The 19,250-nt window shown below is 39.1% G+C and overlaps 1 protein-coding gene across 1 annotated transcript; it reads right to left on the bottom strand.

The window, feature by feature from the left end:
* Positions 1 to 210: 210 nt before the first annotated feature.
* Positions 211 to 18,359, bottom strand: TAF7L (TATA-box binding protein associated factor 7 like). Its single transcript, XM_024746522.1, has 13 exons — positions 18,128 to 18,359; positions 14,378 to 14,445; positions 13,464 to 13,542; positions 12,005 to 12,138; positions 11,232 to 11,358; positions 10,937 to 10,992; positions 8,378 to 8,419; positions 7,442 to 7,514; positions 6,998 to 7,111; positions 6,356 to 6,574; positions 6,047 to 6,159; positions 4,698 to 4,757; positions 211 to 255 (listed from the first exon to the last, which is right to left on the bottom strand). Exons 1-13 carry the CDS (start codon positions 18,357 to 18,359, stop codon positions 211 to 213), a joined length of 1,362 nt encoding a protein of 453 aa, XP_024602290.1.
* Between the last annotated feature and the right edge of the window lie 891 nt (positions 18,360 to 19,250).

Raw genomic sequence — 19,250 nt, 5'->3', positions numbered from 1 at the left:
TCAGGTCTACTACTTTTTAATACTTTGTCCCTTCCTACATGGCTACAAACTTTGAATATAACTAGCAAAAAAAAAAAAAAAACGTTCAGAGAAACAAATACAAATGATGCAACATAAGGCAATGAAAGGGGAAGAAACAGGTACAATTTCATCTAGGTCTTCAGTCTGGATGGTGAAGCCAAGGTTTGTGTGCCAGGCTGAAGGCTCTTCTCACTTCTTCAGAAAATAGTTCAGTCTTTTCCGTAGATAAATGAGCTGTAGGGAGAGGCAGAAAAACATGAAAAATTCATCTGAAATCTTAAGTTCCATTACTTGATCTAGAATTTACTTATGTAAACCAAAAAGAAAGACTGTAATTTGGCATTTATAAGGTTATCTTAGTCTTACAATGTTCCAAAGAACAGTGCCACAGTCAAGAACACAAACAATGATGCTGTCCTTTATCATGCCAATCTTATAAAAGGAAGCTTCAAAATTGAATATACTAAAGAAATTAAATATGCTTGCTGTTAAGAATTTGTACTTCTGGGAAGAGTGTACAGAGGTCACAGCTCACTGTAGGGGCAAAGGAGATGGGATCACTGTAGCCATAGTCTAAGACTCAAAAGATAAGGCAGTTGTGATAGCCTCTTGCCCCACTGAACGCACCGTGTCTTAAACAGAGTCGTGGCTGCTGCTTCCTGCCATGTTATGAGACCCTTGAAAACTGGCTCAGAGTCCTAACCAATAACAAGTCTGATGACGTTCTACTTACCCTGATGCTTTTAAAGTCAGAAGCCCTGAACATTTTGTGATGTAAGATTTATTTTTTTTTATTTACTTGAAATGGCAAAGTGACCAATAACACTCAGGTATACTGTCTTTGATACAAAGATTGTTTTTGAGTATTATTCAATTTAGCTCGCCCCATACCAGTGTGGATTTTCATTTTGTGGAATGACAGGAATGGAGCATTACAAAATGATCCTGTGCTGGACATGAGCTACCAAACTGCTATAATTGCTAGCTGTAGTAATTGAGAGCATCTTTTCACTCAGATGCTGACCATGATTACCACCACTGACTTCTCCAGTTCTTTCTCCTTTACGGGCACTTTCTCCTCCCACCACCTCCTAAAGGGAGGTTTTTCCTTAGGTTCAGACTTCTTGCTGAACAGTCAACCTGGCTAACTCATCTATCCCCACAGCCTCAATGATCATTTCTATGCATGAGGCAACTCTCCAATCTCCCATTTTAAAAAGTGCTTCCAACTCAACTCATCATCTTCTCCATCCTCCACCCCCCAAGAATCCTCTTCAAGTTGCCTTCAATCCTGTTAGTGGCTCATCATTTTCCAGTCACCCAGGCTCCTTGTTCCCTTTTTGTCCTGGAAATCCAATCAATTTTTAAGTTCTGATTCCTTCTATCACTTGCATCTTCCTCTAGTCTTTCCCCCCTCCAATTTCTCCTATATACTGCTGGCAGAGAAAATTTCCTGAGTTACTCCCCAGGTGAAAAAGCTTTTAGGGCTTATAATGACCTACACCAAAAATCTAAACTCTTAAGCCTGGCATCACCACCTCTGAGCCATTGTGAATGCTACTTTCTATACAGAATGCCTTCATTTCTCTATCTCTTTATTAGAACCTTACCCACCTCTTAAGGCCCCAAACACCATCTCTCCATGAAGCTTCCCCTAATCTCCATGGACAAAAATGAGCTCTCATTCCTTTAAATTCCTATCCCTCTCATGTATTTCTCCCCAACTGGAGGCAGAGACTGTGTCATAAGCATTTTGTAGTTCCCTGTGGAACCCAGCTTTAAGTAGGTGCCCAATAAATCTATGTTGAATAAATGAGCTAACATAAAGGGTTCTGAGTGAATAAAGTTTACAACTGTAGTTCTGTGTTGAAAATAGCACTCCCCAGTACTAACTACTTACATGTAGGAAAACAAAGATGTTTAGTGGGTGCTAAAGCAATCCTGGCATTAACTGTTCACATGGCTGTTTATAAGCAGTACTTGGATGAGTGATGTGCTGAGGGGAAGGGAATATACAGAACATAAGAATTCTCCTGGCCTTGTTTGTATGGGGATGAGCATGGGGGATGGCATCACTACCTTAAGAGCTCTATGCTCGGGAATTCCCTGGCGGTCCAGTGGTTAGGACTCCGCACTTTCACTGCTGAAGGTGCGGGTTCCTGCAAGATGCGTGGCGTGGGCCCCCCCACCACCACCAAAAAAGCTCCATGCTAAGTCCATCCTCAAAATACGACCTCCAGTCTCTTTAAAACTGTTACTCTACCCTCAACATTATAGGGCTGGAACCGGCATACATTTCTATACAGCTACTTGACCCTCACTTATCCCACACTGCCCTCTTTTCTTTTCATTCTGCTCACTCTCTTGTGGCTTTAAATGATAGTCTTTCAAGTTAGAAATCTGGCATACATCCTTAATGCTCTTTTCCCCTTCAACACTCAGTAATTGGCCCAATTCCCATCAATTCTACCTTTAAAATACATTCTCTCATATATAAATGTTCACAACAGCATTATTCATGGTAACCAAAAAGTGGAAACAACCCAAATGTCAACTGATGGATGAATGGATAAACAAAATGTTGTATATCTGTACAATGGAATATTATTCAGCCACGAAGTGGAATAAAGTACTGATACATTCCACAACATGGGTTAACCTTGAAAACATTATGCCAAGTGAAAGAAGCCAGACACAACAGACCTTGTAGTATATGTTTCCTTTTTTTTTTTTTCTTCAGCATCACTGTATTTCTTTTCTTTTCTAACGGACTTGAGGATATGGGGAGGGGGAAGGGTGAGCTGTGACACGGCGAGAGAGAGGCCTGGACATATATACATTAACAAACATAAGGCTACAAATACCGTATGCTAACACATATATATGGAATTTAAGAAAAAAAATGTCATGAAGAACCTAGGGGTAAGACAGGAATAAAGCCACAGACCTACTAGAGAACGGACTTGAGGATATGGGGAGGGGGAAGGGTGAGCTGTGACAAAGCGAGAGAGAGGCATGGACATATGTTTCCTTTTTATATGAAATAACCAGAATAGGCAAAGTAGGCTAGTAGAAAGTAGATTAGTGGTTGCCTAGAACTGGGTGTGGGGGGGTGGTGAGTGGGAGGGTCAGAAGAAACGGGAAATGACTGCTAATGGGTACAGGTTTCTTTTTTGGGTGATAAAAATGTAAAATTGATTGTGGTGATGGTTGCACAATTCTGTGAATACACTAAAAGCCATTGAATTGTACAATTTAAATGGGTGAATTGTATGGTATATGAATTATATCCCAATAAAGCTGTTATAACACATTTTTATTGCAGTTAAATATATATATATATATTCTTGCCAAATGAAATAATGCCATTTGCAGCAACATGGATGGACCTAGAGATTATCATATTAAGTGCAGTAAGTCAGAGAAAAACAAATATCATGACATCACTTACATATGGAATCTAAAAATATGACACAAATGAACTTATTTACAAAACAGAAATAGACTCACAGACGTAGAAAACAAACTTATGGTTACCAAAGGGGACAGCAGGAGGGGGGAGGGGAGATAAATTAGGAGTTTGGGATTAACATATACACACTACTATATATAAAATAGATAAAAAAATAAACAACATGGACCAACTGTATAGCACAGGGAAGTATACTCAATATCTTGTAGTAACCTATAATGGAAAAGAATTTGAAAAAGAACACACACACACACACACACACACACACACATACATATATGTATAACTGAACCACTTTGCTGTACACCTGAAACTAACACAACACTGTAAATTAACATTTCAATAAAAAAGAAAAAATATTTATTCTTTCCATCTCCATTGCCACCTCCTTATTTCAAGTTACCATCACCTTTTATTAGACGACCCCACAGCCTCCTAACTGGCCTCCTTGCTTCTAGTCCTGCCCTCCCACAATCCATTCTCCAGATAATAAAGTGATCTTTAAAACTTCTAAATTAAATGTGACTCTCCTGCTTAAAACTCTCCAAGGGCTCCCCATTGCACTTAAGACTAAAACCCATCCTCCTTATCATGGACTGCAAGGGAACCATACAATATGGCCTCTGCCTACTTCTCCAACCTTACGTTAAGTCACTCTCTTCCTCGCTTTAAATACTGCAGAGGTCCTCAAAGAGGCCAAGCTCTTTTCCAATGTGGGACCTGGCATACACTCCACCCAAGAAGCTCTTCATACACTTTTTGCCTGGACTTTTCCTTCAGGTCTCTTAAGTATCACTTCCTCAGAAAGGCTGATTATGATCTCCCCAATTTAATTCAAGACTCTATTCAGATAGCACTACTGACTCTTTCTCCTTCACAGCCCTTCTTTATGATTTGCACCTTTATATTTGTATGATAATTTATTTGCTGTTGATCTTCCCTGCTAGACTGTTAGCTCCATGAGGAAAAGTATTGTATGTGTCTTATTCAACACTGTGTGTACATCCAGTGCTTTCCACTTAATAGACATTCAATATCTGCTGAATGAACAAATTTTCACAAAGACTTTGTTCCAACATGCTACCCTCATTTAGAAGATTTGGCCACTACTATTCCTGTGAAAAGAACAGCCAAAAATGAGATTGGGGGGGTGGGGTTCTTTGCATCAAATGTTTTCTGGTTGATGTGAAAACACACTTCTCACCTGCTCATTTTTTTGTTTTTCCTGTAGCTTAAGCTGCTCCAGCACAGACTGTAAATGACTCTGGAAAACGAATTATATAAAAGATGAATGCCGAGTCTCAAAGGAAAAGAGAACCAAGAGAGACAAAGAGTTTGGCAAATAATTTGATAAGTAAGAAAACTGTCAGTCGTAACAAAAGAGTACTTTTAAAAAAGGAATTAGGAAAAGAATGTCTCTATGTGTATAACTGAGTCACTTTGTACAGCAGAGATTGGCACAACATTGTATATCAACTCTACTTCAATAAAAACACATTTTAAAAAGGATTTAGAGTATAAAAACTACACTCTCCAACTGCAGGGCCATTCGATTTGATTTTATACACCCTACATGGCACTTTTGTTTCTTGCCCTAAAACAAAGAGTTAGAATGCCTTCATGTTACCTTTCTCTAGTTTAGCACAAATCCTTTGACTGTGGTGACCTACTTAAAGAGCTGGCCTGGAATCTGGTGCTGACTCCTTCATTCCCCTGCACTAGGGCAGAATATTACCATTCTTAACTACTACTGCACACAACAATCATAATACCATATATCTGTATCTTTCAAAGTATGTCCACATCTATTATCTAACTTGGTTATTCTGAAGGACAACTCTCTAAATAAGTATAGTTCTGTGTCAAGTTGCGCCCCTTTGATGACAACAGCTCTATAGAGAAAGAAATCTGGCAAGGAATTCTCCAGATGCTTCAGAATTTCCCTCACTATAAAAAAAAACATGGCCTAACATACATTTTCCTTTTGCTGATATGTGTATTAATAAAATATGTATTAATGCATATTAATAAAAATAAAGCATATTAATTTTTGTTCAAGCAGGCATCATAAAAATTTTTAATTAATTTAGTTTCTCTTTCATTGTAATGAATACGTTTTGGTACAGAGCAACAGGGTTCAATCTATGCCCTACCACTTACTGTGGTCCTTGGCAAGTTACTTAATCTCTTTGAATTTCAATTTCTTATCTATAAAATGGGAATAGTGACAGCACCTATATTTCAGGGATGTCAGGATGAAATGAGATAATACACGTAAAATGCTTAGCTCTGTACATGCCTTTCACATAGTTAAATGTTCAATATTGGCAATTATTAACTCAAGTCTCCTGGTCCCCTCCCAAAAATGCTTATGTAAGATGATCAAAATTACTCAGGTAAAAGGAAATAGGGCTATCTTTTATTAGGGGTATCTAAGAGGTTGTTCAGGTTCATGAATGAGCCAGAATGCTGCACAGAGATGACATGAGTGGAAAGATGGGATTTTGAAAGTAAGATATCAGGATATATTTATACCAGCCAACAAGAATTTACCTTGAGCTTTAGGTTTTCCACTTTCATAATGAGCTTCTCCTGTCTTTGTGCTTTGCACTGAATCTCTTGGAGCTTTTTCTCCACGTAATGAGTCTGCTTCTGAATTTTCATGACTAACAGAGATAGACAAAAACTTCATGTATCTAAACATGGCCTAAACTAGTGGACCAAGATCCAAATCAACTAAAACTCCACTACACATCTGAGCAATAATTTCTCAAACTTAACTTTGCAACTAACACGTGTTTAGAGTCAGTCTTTAGTACTGCCACCCACTCTGTCCCACCCCTTTGTTTTTCCCTAACTTACCCATTGAGCTGGTTCCCTCCTTTGCCTCATACTGGCCAGATTCAGTGAACTTGTCCTGTAGCTCCCTTTCCATATACATTTCATAATAATCTTCTTCCTCTTCCTTGTCTTTATCCGCATCATCATAGTCATCCTCTCCCTCTTCATCTTCCTCCTTATCACCCTCAACTTCACTGTTACTGCTAGAGTCATTGACCATCTCCCGAAACACACCATATTCTATGGGTTTTAAGCAAAAGAAAGGTGAAACCATCTGAAGCTTTTCAAATAATTCCCACTCCAGCTGCAATTATACTCCTCCTCAAGTTTACTGGGCAACCAATGAATTTTAAAAATAATTTTTCTCACAGGAAGATTATTCCCTTTATAAAACAAGGACAGGAAAGGCAAAACACTGTAACATTCATTCATGTATTCAATGATCAAAATATTCAGAGAATCCAAGGGCCCACAGGAATTTAGAATAGCAGAGATGGATGCGATATTAGAACCCCAATCTAAAACCCCTAAACTTGTGGGACCAATACGAGGAGAGAAGGGCAAAGGCACCCTTTTTCTGTGATTGGCCTGAGTTTACGGAGAATGGTCCTACAGTCAACACCTGCCCTCTCTGAAGCTCCTACTTTGCCTTTATTAATGCACCTGGTGAGGTATGACGCTGCTTACAGCCACTCATTTCTGAGGCTATCTCAAAGCCTGGAATGAAGCCTTGACTTTCTATTTCCTTGGTTTCACCTTCGGCAATGACCTCCCATCCTGAAAGGAGAGGCAGTCAAGGAAAAAGCAGAAAGCAGAAGGCAAACTTGAAAGGGAAGAGGCTCTCTGGCTGAAAGTGCTATTTAATTTAGTCCAACTTCAGGCCATTGGTATCTGGATTCCTAGTATAGAAAAGTGCCTTATACTGAATTACGCAAGTAAATAATTTCTATTACATGAATGTACTGTTCCTAGCTAGAAAGTAACATTTCCAAAAATCATAAGTTCTGTACATTAACATCAGCACACAATATCAGAAATGAGAGCTTGTCACCAAGTGCATTCTGGGTGGAACAGACTACACAGAAAATATTTAGTATAAAAGGATACGGACACTGATAGCTTCAGCATCTGATTGCAGCAGTCTTTTCACTTCCTTTTCCACATCAGGAGGTTCAACGTGCTGAACCAAAGTTGGAGAAGAAGGAATACCAGTAACATCACTTAACACCCTGTGTTCTGCAGAAATGTCCTCTTCCTACATACAAATGAATTCAAATAATTAGGCCTCTTTAAGATACATCCAATCAAATTTCTACTTTAAACAGTGCTATTTATGAAGGAAACTTTGATCAGGGTCTATATTTTTGTACAGTAAGCTTATTTTTTCCCAATCGAATTACTTGAGACATTTAATCTTTTCAATCTGCAACTCTATATTAAAGACCTCCTCAGAGGCATGACCCTTAAGCCTCAGTTGTTAAGTATTTGCGCTGACCCACACTGGCAAAGAACTATAATTTTTTTGTTACTTGGAAGTAATTTGGTTTAAAGATCCAAAATCCCAGATTCCACTTCTCCACATCTTTATTATTAGACAGTTTCCTATAAAAACTGGGTCTTAGCCACATATTCTCCCTTAAATCCAGTTTTAGACAATTATCTCCACAGCAACCAATTCATCATGCCACAAATAGAGATTCGAACTTTGAGGGGGAATAACTAATTACAAACAACTGCTGGTAAGAGTGAACCCTGGCTTCCAAGAAATGGTTTTTAAAAATAAATATCACAGAAAAGAAGCAGATTAAAATACACAGGGTCACTGATCAAATTGTATCTTTTGCTTTTAGAGTTGTCAGACATTGAACAATGAATTCATTTTTCAGTGAATCAAATTCAGTGTATGTGAATGGGAGTGGGGGTTACAGGTGAGAAGGAAGGCTTGAAAGCAATCTTTATGATTTTTTTGATTTGTTTGAAATAAAAGAGCTGTGAAATAAAACACAGCATAGGTTAACAATAGTTATATTACGATTTGTCTACCTCAGGAAAGCTGACTTCTTCAGTTTGTTTGATATCAGTGACCTATGAAATAAAACACAATGAACAATGAAGTTATATTATAATTGTTGTACTTTACTAAAGCTTAAAGAGTTCTAGAACCATTCTTAATGTAGTTTTTTTTTTTTTCTTTGCGGTACGCGGGCCTCTCACTGTTGTGGCCTCTCCCGTTGTGGAGCACAGGTTCCGGACGCACAGGCTCAGTGGCCATGGCTCACGGGCCCAGCTGCTCCGCGGCATGTGGGATCTTCCCGGACCGGGGCACGAACCCATGTCCCCTGCATCGGCAGGCGGACTCTCAACCACTGCGCCACCAGGGAAGCCCTTAATGTAGTTTTATATTTAGTAGGCACTCAATGAATGCTGTTGACTGACAGTATAAAACCAAAGCAACCATGCTCATAGATTAAACATAGTAAAGCTATTGATCTATAGGTTCAATGCAATTCCTATCAAAATTCCAACAAGGTTTTCTATAGACATAGACAAACTTACTCTAAAATGTATATGGAAAGTTACAGACTCTAGAATGGCTACAACAATCTTGAATAAAGAAAAGTGAGATCAGTCTTCCTGATTTCAAGGCTTATTACAAAGCTACACTGTGGAATTGGTGATCAACACAGATTAATGGAACCCAGAAAAAAATCTCACACAAATATGCCCAACTTAGTTTTTACAAAGGTGCAGAAGCAATACAACGGACAAAGGGTAGCCTTTTTAACAAATGGTGCTGGAACAATTGGACATGCAAAGGGGAAAAAAAAAGAACAACCTTGAACTAACCCTCAAACCTTTTACAAAAATTAACTCAAAAATGGATTGTAGACTTAAATTAAACATAAAACTTAAAAAAGATAGGAGAAATCTTCAGAATCTGGGCTAGGCAAACAGTTCTTATACTTGACATGAAAAACATGATCCTTAAAAGGAGAAATCAATAAATTGGACTTCATCAAACAAAAAAACTTTTGCTCTTTGAAAGACCCAGTGAAGAACATAAAAAGACAAGTTACAGACTGGGAGAAAATGTTTGCAAACCACGTATCTGAAAACTAGTATTTGGAATATAAAAAAGAACTCTCAAAACTCAACAATAAAAGCAATCCATTTAGAAAATGGGCAAAAGGCATGAACAGACACTTCACTGAACTGGACATATAGATAGCAAACAAGCACATGAGAAGATGCTCAACATCTTTAGCCATCAGGGAAATGCAAATTAATACCACAATGAGATCACTACACATCTATCAGAATGGCTAAAATAAAAAATACTGACAACACCTAATGCTGGTGAAAATGTAAAGAAATTGGATCACACATACATTTCTGGGGCAAATGTAAAATGGTGCAGCCACTTGGAAAACACTATGGGTAGTTTCTTATAAAACTAAACATGCCACATACCCAGTAATTGCACTCCTGGGCATTTATGCCAAAGAAATGAATACTTATGTTCACACAAAAACCTGCTGGCAGCTTTATTTATAATAGTCAAAAAATGGAAACAGCCAAGATGTACTTCTATGAGTGAACAATTAAGCAAACTGTGGTACATTCATAACACGGCATACCACTCAGCAATAAAAAGGAAGGAACTATTGATACATGCAACAATCCACATGGACCTTAAGGGAAGTAATCTGAGTGAAAAAAAAAAAAGCCAGTCTCAACTGTTATACTTTGTATGATTCCATTTATACGACATTCTCGAAATGACAAAATTATAGAGATGGAGAACATATTAGTGATTAGCAGAGGTTAGAGCCTGGTGGTTTGGGGTGAGGAGGAGATGGGTGTGGCTTTAAAAGGGCAAGATGAGGGATCCTGGTGGTGACAATACTGTTCAGTATCTTGACTGCGTGGGTGGATACACCAACATACACATGGGATAAAATTGCATAGAACTAAACACATGCACACACATACACAGGAGAAAGTAAAACTGGAGCAATGTGAATAAGATTAGTGAATAGTAATAATGTCAGTTTCCTATTTGTGATACTGTACTATAGTTTTGCAAATGTTACAATGGGAAGAACTGGGTAAAGGGTACACAGTATCTCTTTTCTATTGCTTACAACTGCATGTAAATCTACAATTATTTCAAAATAAAAAATTTAATTAAAAAAGAAGCCAAGGTATAGTACTCCTATAGTTTGCCCAGGGTTCTACAAGTCTGAGTTAAGGTTAGAAATACAACCACAATTCCCAATTCTCAGGTTCTGGATGTGTTCACTTTAAAACAAGATTTTGCAGTTGGAAACTTTTAAAAGCGTTAGCAGAAGTTTCAAGCTCATGACACATCTAGATCCCTAAGTGACTACCCTATAACTTCAAGGGTCAAGTCTGTTTTTGTTCTTTACCTGTTTCCAATTGTTAGCACACAGTGCCTGGCATGTTGCTCATACTCAGCAAATGTTTATTGGACATATAAATGACTGAACAAATGAATACCCAACTGACTGTCTCCCTTCCCCCCCATTCATAATCCTCTTCCAATCCAACCAGTAGACACAGAAATAGCATGCCACTAACCTCTTTTGTTGTTTTGCAGAAGCTTCTCTTTTTGACATTCCTAAGTGGTGGAGTAACTAAAATAAATTCAACATGGTGAAATGTATATATGACTGATGGTAGTCACATATCTGTCTGAATTTGATAAGGTTATGCTCTAAGCCACTGGCTCATGACACGACTCGTTCCTTTAAGAGTGTCTGGATGCCTACTGAACCAAATACCTAAGTGTGGTAACAGATCCCTGGCTCACAAGTAATTAGGATCCAGCAGATAAATGTAGTTAGCCAGAATGAGCAAGGGACTGATGACTTACTGCCATGCTTCCAGATATGTTTTTTCTGTCTCTCCTTTTTACTTTTCCTGATTGCTTTAAGATCAGTAGAGGTAACCAGTCCTTCAGGATGAGAGTGGACACCACCATCAGCAGTGCACACAAGCATCTGCATTTAACAAAGACAAAGAAGTTGACTGTGGCCACAAATCTTGGGTTAGTAATGGATAATGATCATTCTTACCACCAGAAATCCTGGAGCACAAAAGTAAGGAGAATGCTACTTGGCATTTCCAGAAAACCAAGTATTACATACACTCATATGCATTCTCTCTCTATCTCGGCAGCACAGCATATGGACTCTGAGTTTGTTGTTGTCTTTTTTAGCTCCAGTGCTTACCACTGTGGAAGGAATGTGTTGAAAACAAGATATATCTTAGCATTTTGATTTAGAAAGGAAACAAAAAATCAACAGTAGAGATGATGAATAAGAACCAATGTAAACCTCCAGAGTTAACAGCACACTGCTTTAACAGGAATTTCAGACGAAGATCCCAGATGCTCATATTTTTCAAATAATGAAAGGCACTATAAATGGCAAACAGGAGGCTCTAAAAGCTATTTGGATAAAATAATGTAGTGAAAAGTGATGGATCAAACACCAAACCAGAACATGACATTGTATTCCCTGTGCAATTGAGCTGGAAATTAGAAATGACAAGCAGGTGAAAAGAGAATTGAAAGAAAGAAAAGGAGGGAGAAAGTAAATCCTTGAAGGATGTGTCGGCGAGTAGATTAAGAAAACTTGTCCATACCTGGGAAATATCTGCCGTTTTATAAAAAGTTGCTTTATCCAGAGTTTTCAGGCTTTCAACAACACGAGGCAAATCAACCAGCTTAGCAGATAGTGAGACATCTTCAACCCCAACAACTGCATGACGTCCATCAGCTGAACAGAAGTAGAAAAGATTAAAGCTGACATCTTCCCAATGTACTCTCAAGACTCCTGGGGTTTGAATAATGAAGACTTATGGGGGACAGAGGAGTCTTTCATTGAAACTTACTATTTCTCACAATGCCAGAATTGTGTACACAATTAGTAACTTCCCACAGCAAAGAAGGCAGAGTATATGGAGCTCTTTTTTTCTAGTTTATGTCATTCCATCAAAAGTAGCTGAGTTTCTTGGTCATGGTTGTGAACTAAAGTGAATGAAGTGGTAACTGTTTCATTCTCATCTTGAAAGGCCAACTCCATTCATTTAAACCCATTCGTTTGGACACCATTAGGAGCATTCGATCATGTCATTGTACATGGGTGTTTTCAAAGGGTTGGGTAAGGGGAGGGTTGATTCTAGAATAGTACTAATAAGTCTTAAGTTATAATCTCTAGTTAGTTTCACAAAGATAAAATTCTACACAATAGGCAGAGAGAGAGAGAGAGAGAGAGAGAGAAAGAGTCAGCTATATACTGACAACTCTGAATCCTGCCCAGATGTCTCAAACATGAACGTCTCTTGATACAAAAGGATTCAAGTGTAATCTTCTAATATTAAGTGAAAAAAGAAAGATGCAGAACTATGTTTGACATGATCCTTTTTGTGTAAATTATCTTTAAAAATATATAGAGATTATTTATACGTTGGTATTATGCATAAAAGTTTTGTCTATAAGGAAACACAAGGAGAAAAGGCCAATATTAGTTATCCTTGGCATTGAGGTTGAGGCACTGTGAAGGATAGTTTCACTTCTCCTTTTGAACCTTTCTGTTTTATTTGAATTTTCTAGCCATGCATTTGTATTCATTTTTTTAAAAGTGTCAGTAAGGGCTACCAGAGTGGTGGGATTATGGGCCATTTAAAATTTTATTCTTCATATACTTCTCTGTATTTAAAACTTTAATAAATATTATTTAAAAGAGATAAAGATATGTCACTTTTGTAAACAAAGAATAGTACATCCACCTGTCATTCCCCTGGACAGTCAGAAATCACAAGTTTCATATAGGAGACAATCAGCAGTATGCAAATCCCACAGTTGACCTCCAAGTTCTTCCTTATACACACCATGATAATTACCTCAAGTTGTTTAAGTTCTACTTCCTTTCCTCTTAAAAGGAAGAGATGGAAGTGACTGAAGCTTCTCTTTGAGTCCATCAAGACAGAGACCACATTCTATTCTTTGCCACAGCCTTGGTATCTAGTATTGTGCCTGACACATAGCAATCACTTAATAAATTACTGTTCAATGTATGGTGAATGGATATTAACTACTTACACAATAAGTCAATTTTCAGTTTATCCTTCATGGCAGCACTTCCAGACCGTATTATCTTCCTGGCAGTAGAAGCATGTTCCTAAAAAGGAGGTAGATTGAAAAATCAGAAGGATGAATTGTCTACTTAGCAGGTAATAGAACAGATATGTCAGAGACAGTCCTCCCTTAAATAGAACCTTAAACTTCCCAAACGTTAGGAACAATGCCATGTACCATGAGATACTGTGCACTGGGTAAGTCAAGTCAGGATGAGGTTGACTCTAATCTCATTGTTGTCTTTTAGTAGCTACAGATAATGCCTTCTCCTAGCTGTACCTTCCTGTTTCTCACTGTTACCCTTCAAGTTGTAGTTGCTAAGGGAAGGCTTAGCTGCAGTTTACTGGCTATATTAATTAACCCTAATTAGGGAAATACCTTTCTGAAGCCCATCCTTAATGTACCTTTCTTAGACTAAATAATACTTAAATACAGGTATCAATAGGGGAAGAGTCCCTAACACAATGCTGAAATGAGCTTCAATAGCCTTGCATGATGATGAATTTGAGGAGACAGTGCTAACCCCTCCATTGCCCCTTTTTGAGGTGACAGAAAGGAACTCTCTTTTAGAAGAGTCTTATCTTGGCTGTCCAGTGAGCAAGGCTGTTGGCATCTGTGATAAGTGACTGAATCCATCATTGTCCCACCTGTTTGCCAGGAAATCAACCCACACAGTAGGTGGCATGTGCAGGACAAAAGAAATGCTGCTTAAAAGAGTACACGCTAGAATAGGACTGCTAAATAGAACACAACTCCTGGGAAACAAATGTTCTTGGTTTTTATAGCCTACCTTAAATAATCAGAAATGCTACAGAATCCAAGCAGGGCTGATACTTATGCACTGAAGATATTTGGCCTGAGATACAAGGGTTTCTTACCAGAGGCAGACGCAATATAAACTGCTTCTCAAATTCGTAAGGAGGTTCATCCTGGCTTCTACTCATCTCTTGTTTTTGAGTTCATGAAAACAAAAACAAAACCAACAGAAAGTTACCAAAAACTCCTCTTGCCCCCTCTACTGACCACTTCTGGTAAAATTATACAATATCTTGCTGATAACCCTCACTGGAATGACGTGTGTACAGCTTCAAAACACTTTATTTGACATAACTTGATTATCTATAAAGTCACCTTATCTCCCCTCCCATATGTGCAGATTTTCCAACGTTAATACTAATTACATGATAACAAATGAAGTAAGAGCTGCTACACATGATTTAGTCTTAATATTCTTAGACTCTCCGGTAAAGGATTAACTCATCAATACAGTGGTGACTACCAAAGCAAGTAAGCTACATACCTCTGCAGAGAAGACTGCCAACCAAAGGCCAAAATCAACCCAAAAAACCACTGGCAGAAATGCTCTATGATGATTTGAAGGAAACAGTGCTTAATTTTCAGTATTTCACCTTAATGATCAATAAAATGGTAGGAATTAAACAGTCCGTGTGAGAGCAGGCAGCTTTTTATGACTCTAAAGCCAACATCAACAGCTCCGAGTTATCTCGGGGAAAAGTTAGGAGTCCCAGTCTTATGGCTGGGCTATCTATATAAGTACATCTAACTTCATGGAATAGACTCATTTCTGAAGGGGTGATAATGAAAAAACATAAAATCTAATTTGATTTATTCACCACTAACATTTACTGCATGCACTCCATGTGCCAGGCTCTACATTGAGTGCATAAGGTCTATTATTTCATTTAATCCTCACAACCACCACTTATTTGAAATACCCCTAAGAGCCATTTGAAGGAATCCTAAGATGAATCCATATATATACATACACACACACACACACACATATATAATGCACATTCTGTAAAGTGAATAATCTCCAAGTTGATCTTCATTTTTTCATCTTATTTTCCATCTATTAGGGATGTATCTGTAGTGGCTTGCATTTTGAGTTTTAGGGCCCACACTACTTCTGAGGAAATTTTTTCTCAAAAATGGAAAAAAGTGGGCTTCCCTGGTGGTGCAGTGGTTAAGAATCCGCCTGCCAATGCAGAGGATGTGGGTTCGAGCCCTGGTCCAGGAAGATCCCACATGCCATGGAGCAACTAAGCCCATGTGCCACAACAAGTGAGCCTGCGCTCTAGAGCCCGCGGGCCACAACTACTGAAGCCCGCGCACCTGGAGCCTGTGCTCCACAACAGGAGAGGCCACCATAATGAGAGGACTTCGCGCTGCAGCAAGGAGTGGTCCCTGCTCGCCGTAACTAAAAAGAAGGTCCGCACGCAGCAGCAAAGACCCAGCGCAGCCATAAATAAATAAATGGAAAAAGGCAGTGTACATATATGAAAACTGAAAAAGTTTTCTTATGTTCTAAGGACACTATGCTATACACCAAGTTATAAAATCTTATAATTTAAGTTAGATCAAAAGCTCCAGATAATGTATAGCCCCTAATACTCTGTAAACCATTAATTGAGTTCTGAGTTTTGAATTTGAATCTCACTTAAAAGCACTGGAACCTTTTTTAAAAGCACAAGTGAATATAACAAAAAAGAAGCAGACTCAGAGATATACAGAACAAACTAGTGGTTACCAGTGGAGAGAGGGAAGGGGAGGGGAAATGTAGGGGTAGAGGATTAAGAGGTACAAACTATTAGGTATAAAATAAGCTACAAGAAAAAAAATAATAAAATAAGCTACAAGGATATATTGTGCAACACGAGGAATATAGCCAATATTTTATAATAACAATAAACAGAGCATAACCTTTAAAATTGTGAATCACTATATTGTACATCTGTAACTTATATAATATTGTACAGCAACTATACTTCAATTTAAAAAAATTGTAAAAAGTGGGGGGAGGACAAAGAATATTTAGCACTACCAGTTAAAATAGAGAAAAGGAAAAACAAACAAACAAAACCTCATACAAGTGAGTCTGAGACCCTATTACAGGTAAATCATTCACCAGTTATGATTTCAGTCCTTTAGGCTGACTTCAGAAACTACCAGAAAGGCATAGAAAGCACAAGAGAAATCAGGAGTGAAAAATCAGACACCCAGGATGGGAGGGTGGGGTGGGGGGGAGGAGAGAGAGAGAGAAAAAGAGAAAGGGAGAAAAAGAGATTGATTATTTGTGATAGCCATTTCTCTCCTTTTCCTGCCTCATACAGTTATACACACACACACACACACACACACACATATACAAAAACTAAATGTAAAGGTAAGGGGGAAAGTTAATTAAAATAAAATAAATTGAATAAAAAACCTTGGGACTGGGTACATCGCCTAACATAAGAGTAACAAACATTTAAGGTTGGAAGCAGAAATACAGATTTGAAGAACTAGCTGCTAAGCAAGATTTTATCAGATCAGTAGTAACTTTTAGATTTATCAGCAGAATTAAGACTAAGGCATTTTGTTCATTTCAATGCCTTTCTGGCAACTCCTCTCTTATGAAAGAAAGAATGTAAGAACTGGAACCATTTCAGAGAAGGTAGACACCCTTGGTAGAAATGAGTTTTAATGATTTTTTAGATTTGCTATCTGCATTTATACAATGAACTGGTTACATCATATTTCTTTTAAGAAAAGCCATCCACATTTTTCCAGCAAGCACTCTTCGATACCTAATTAAATTAACAGGACCTCTCTCCACCATTCACCGCCCCCACCCAGCCAGCTCCATCTCACTTCAACAGAATTAGAATTGGAATCAGAATTATGATTAAATGGAGGGCGCCTGACCGCAAGCTCCCATTAGCAGAAGTCAGCACAAAACTAAATTGGTAGTTTCTCAAGTTCATAGCTGCTAGCTGCGGTTTGGAGGCAATGACCACTCCATCCTTATCCCAGGGGCACTAAGCTCCCAAGGGAAGACCGCAGCCCTAGGCTTTGATCGCATTTCCCTAGAAAACCTCCCACCAGGCCAAAGGGCCCTAAGCCTTCGCGCCACCCCAGGTGCGCTGGCAAGGGAAGAGCAGCGAGCAGCCCTTGGCGCCTCGTTGAGCCCTCCGACCGCCGGACTCACATGCCCCTAAGCCGACTCGCGCCGGGACGGCCTCTCTGCACAGGGTGGTTCCAGAAGGAGCGAGTGGGCTCCCGGCGGCGGGCGGACTGTGTGGCGCCAGGTAGGAGCCTCGCGCGCCACCCCTCCCCACACTTCCGCCACCGCGGATAGGCGGATGGCCTCGAGGCGGCGGCCAGCTCGCCGCGTGCCTGGGCAGTAGACTCGAAGGGTGCTGATTGCGGCCGCTCAAGTACCTCGCGGAGCAAGGCTTCAGAACAAATACCCTTTACACACGGACGACCCTTGGGTCGGCCACGGGGGTTTTACCAGCACACAGTGATAACTGTAAAAGGGGTGGCAGAATCGGTTGCTCCGCAAATCCGTTAGGTTGGACCGATTTGTTCCTTGGTGACGCGACCTCGCCTGGTGAAAACTACACCGCCAAGCAAACCCATTAAATAACTAGAATCCGCACCCAAACTACTCTAACTAGCTGATCCCTTCGAAACAAAGTCACTATTTTACATCTTTTGGACAGAGATACAGCGTACTCCTTTTATTTCTCTTAAATGGGCACCGCGGTTCAAATAAATTTCTAGCAGTTCGTTTCTCCCATAGATCCTTAATGTACGGAAAAAATCTTAAAACCACTTACCTGTCCCTTCTCGTAAGATTTCCAGAGGGGTTCTGGCAGCAGCCTGGTTGCCGATGGCGGCATCAGCTTGGGCGCCATAGTCGGCAGGAGTTTGGGTGCCAAGACCGCCGGCAGTTTCAGCTCCATGGTCAACGGCAGTTTGGGAATATCGGAGGCTCATTACTTCTGATGTTGAAGTCGGTGTTAAATCATTTTCTGAGGAACTGCGGCGCCATCCCTCAGGGCACTCCATGGTCTCTCGCTGAGGTCATAAAATGGCTTCCTATTGAGTCATGTGACCTAAAAGTTTCCAGAACTTTCCTAAAAATGAAACCGTTCCTAAAATGGTGTCCTTAAAGACACAGGGGTAATATTAGAGACATTAAGTGGTGCCTCTTAGAGATTATAGACGTGAAGTCTCTGTTGCCTTCACTTATCTAAACCTCATGGTAAGGAATAAATATTTTTAGAAGACTAATTGTGGTACAGTCTTTTCTTCTGGATACATGATATTTTTTTCCCTTCAGTGAAGCTAAATTGCCAGAGCTTCAGACCGAGACAAAACCGTTTTTTGTCCCTTTGAGAATTCATCCACTGATCTTTACTTTAGCATAATGTGGTGAGGTACATTGAAGATTATAATACAAAATGGACCAATGAAACTCGTTTTTCATGTACTGTGGAAAATTATTGATGGCATTTATATCAAAAATTATTCTTTAATAATAATTCAAAGGAAAATTTCTATTCTCAGTGACTGAAATACCCCCATTAATAGTGTGTTTTGAATCATTGGACAATGTGAATTATGTAATTAACTTTCCTTTTGATAGCTGCTAGGAAGCTCAGAATCAATTTTGCAACCCACCTCTAACAACTGTGAACCTCACTGGCATATGTTGATCTCTTGTTTTGAATCATCACATTGTCTCCCAATCCCTAATTATTTTTATCTGGTGTGGTACATAACACTGAGAACTGCTTCAAAACTTTTTGTGAAGAGAATCAGATATAAATATTAGATAACTAAAAACAGTGCTCTGACAGAAGTGTCACAGGGAGTATACCTATGGGTGAAGGAGGGGAGCATAGTAAGCAACTGCTCACTTATAAATTCAATCATCCAACAAATATTAATTGATAA

The sequence above is a fragment of the Neophocaena asiaeorientalis genome, unplaced genomic scaffold, assembly GCF_003031525.2.
Source record: "Neophocaena asiaeorientalis asiaeorientalis breed wild unplaced genomic scaffold, Neophocaena_asiaeorientalis_V1.1 scaffold406, whole genome shotgun sequence".
Lineage (NCBI taxonomy): Eukaryota > Metazoa > Chordata > Mammalia > Artiodactyla > Phocoenidae > Neophocaena > Neophocaena asiaeorientalis.
The sequence above is the reverse complement of the archived record's forward strand: the minus strand, read 5'-3'. Positions and strand labels throughout refer to the sequence as shown.

What these genes read in the sequence shown, in the direction of transcription:
- TAF7L (XM_024746522.1), bottom strand. Translation starts at nt 18,359, where the DNA reads ATGGAGTGCCCTGAGGGATGGCGCCGCAGTTCCTCAGAAAATGATTTA. An exon ending in TGCTGAAGCTATCAGTGTCC is followed by an intron (nt 7,112 to 7,441) that starts GTATCCTTTTAT and finishes CTCTCCTTTCAG; the next exon opens with GATGGGAGGTCATTGCCGAA. An exon ending in TGGAAAACCTAAAGCTCAAG is followed by an intron (nt 4,758 to 6,046) that starts GTAAATTCTTGT and finishes TTCGTTTTCCAG; the next exon opens with AGTCATTTACAGTCTGTGCT.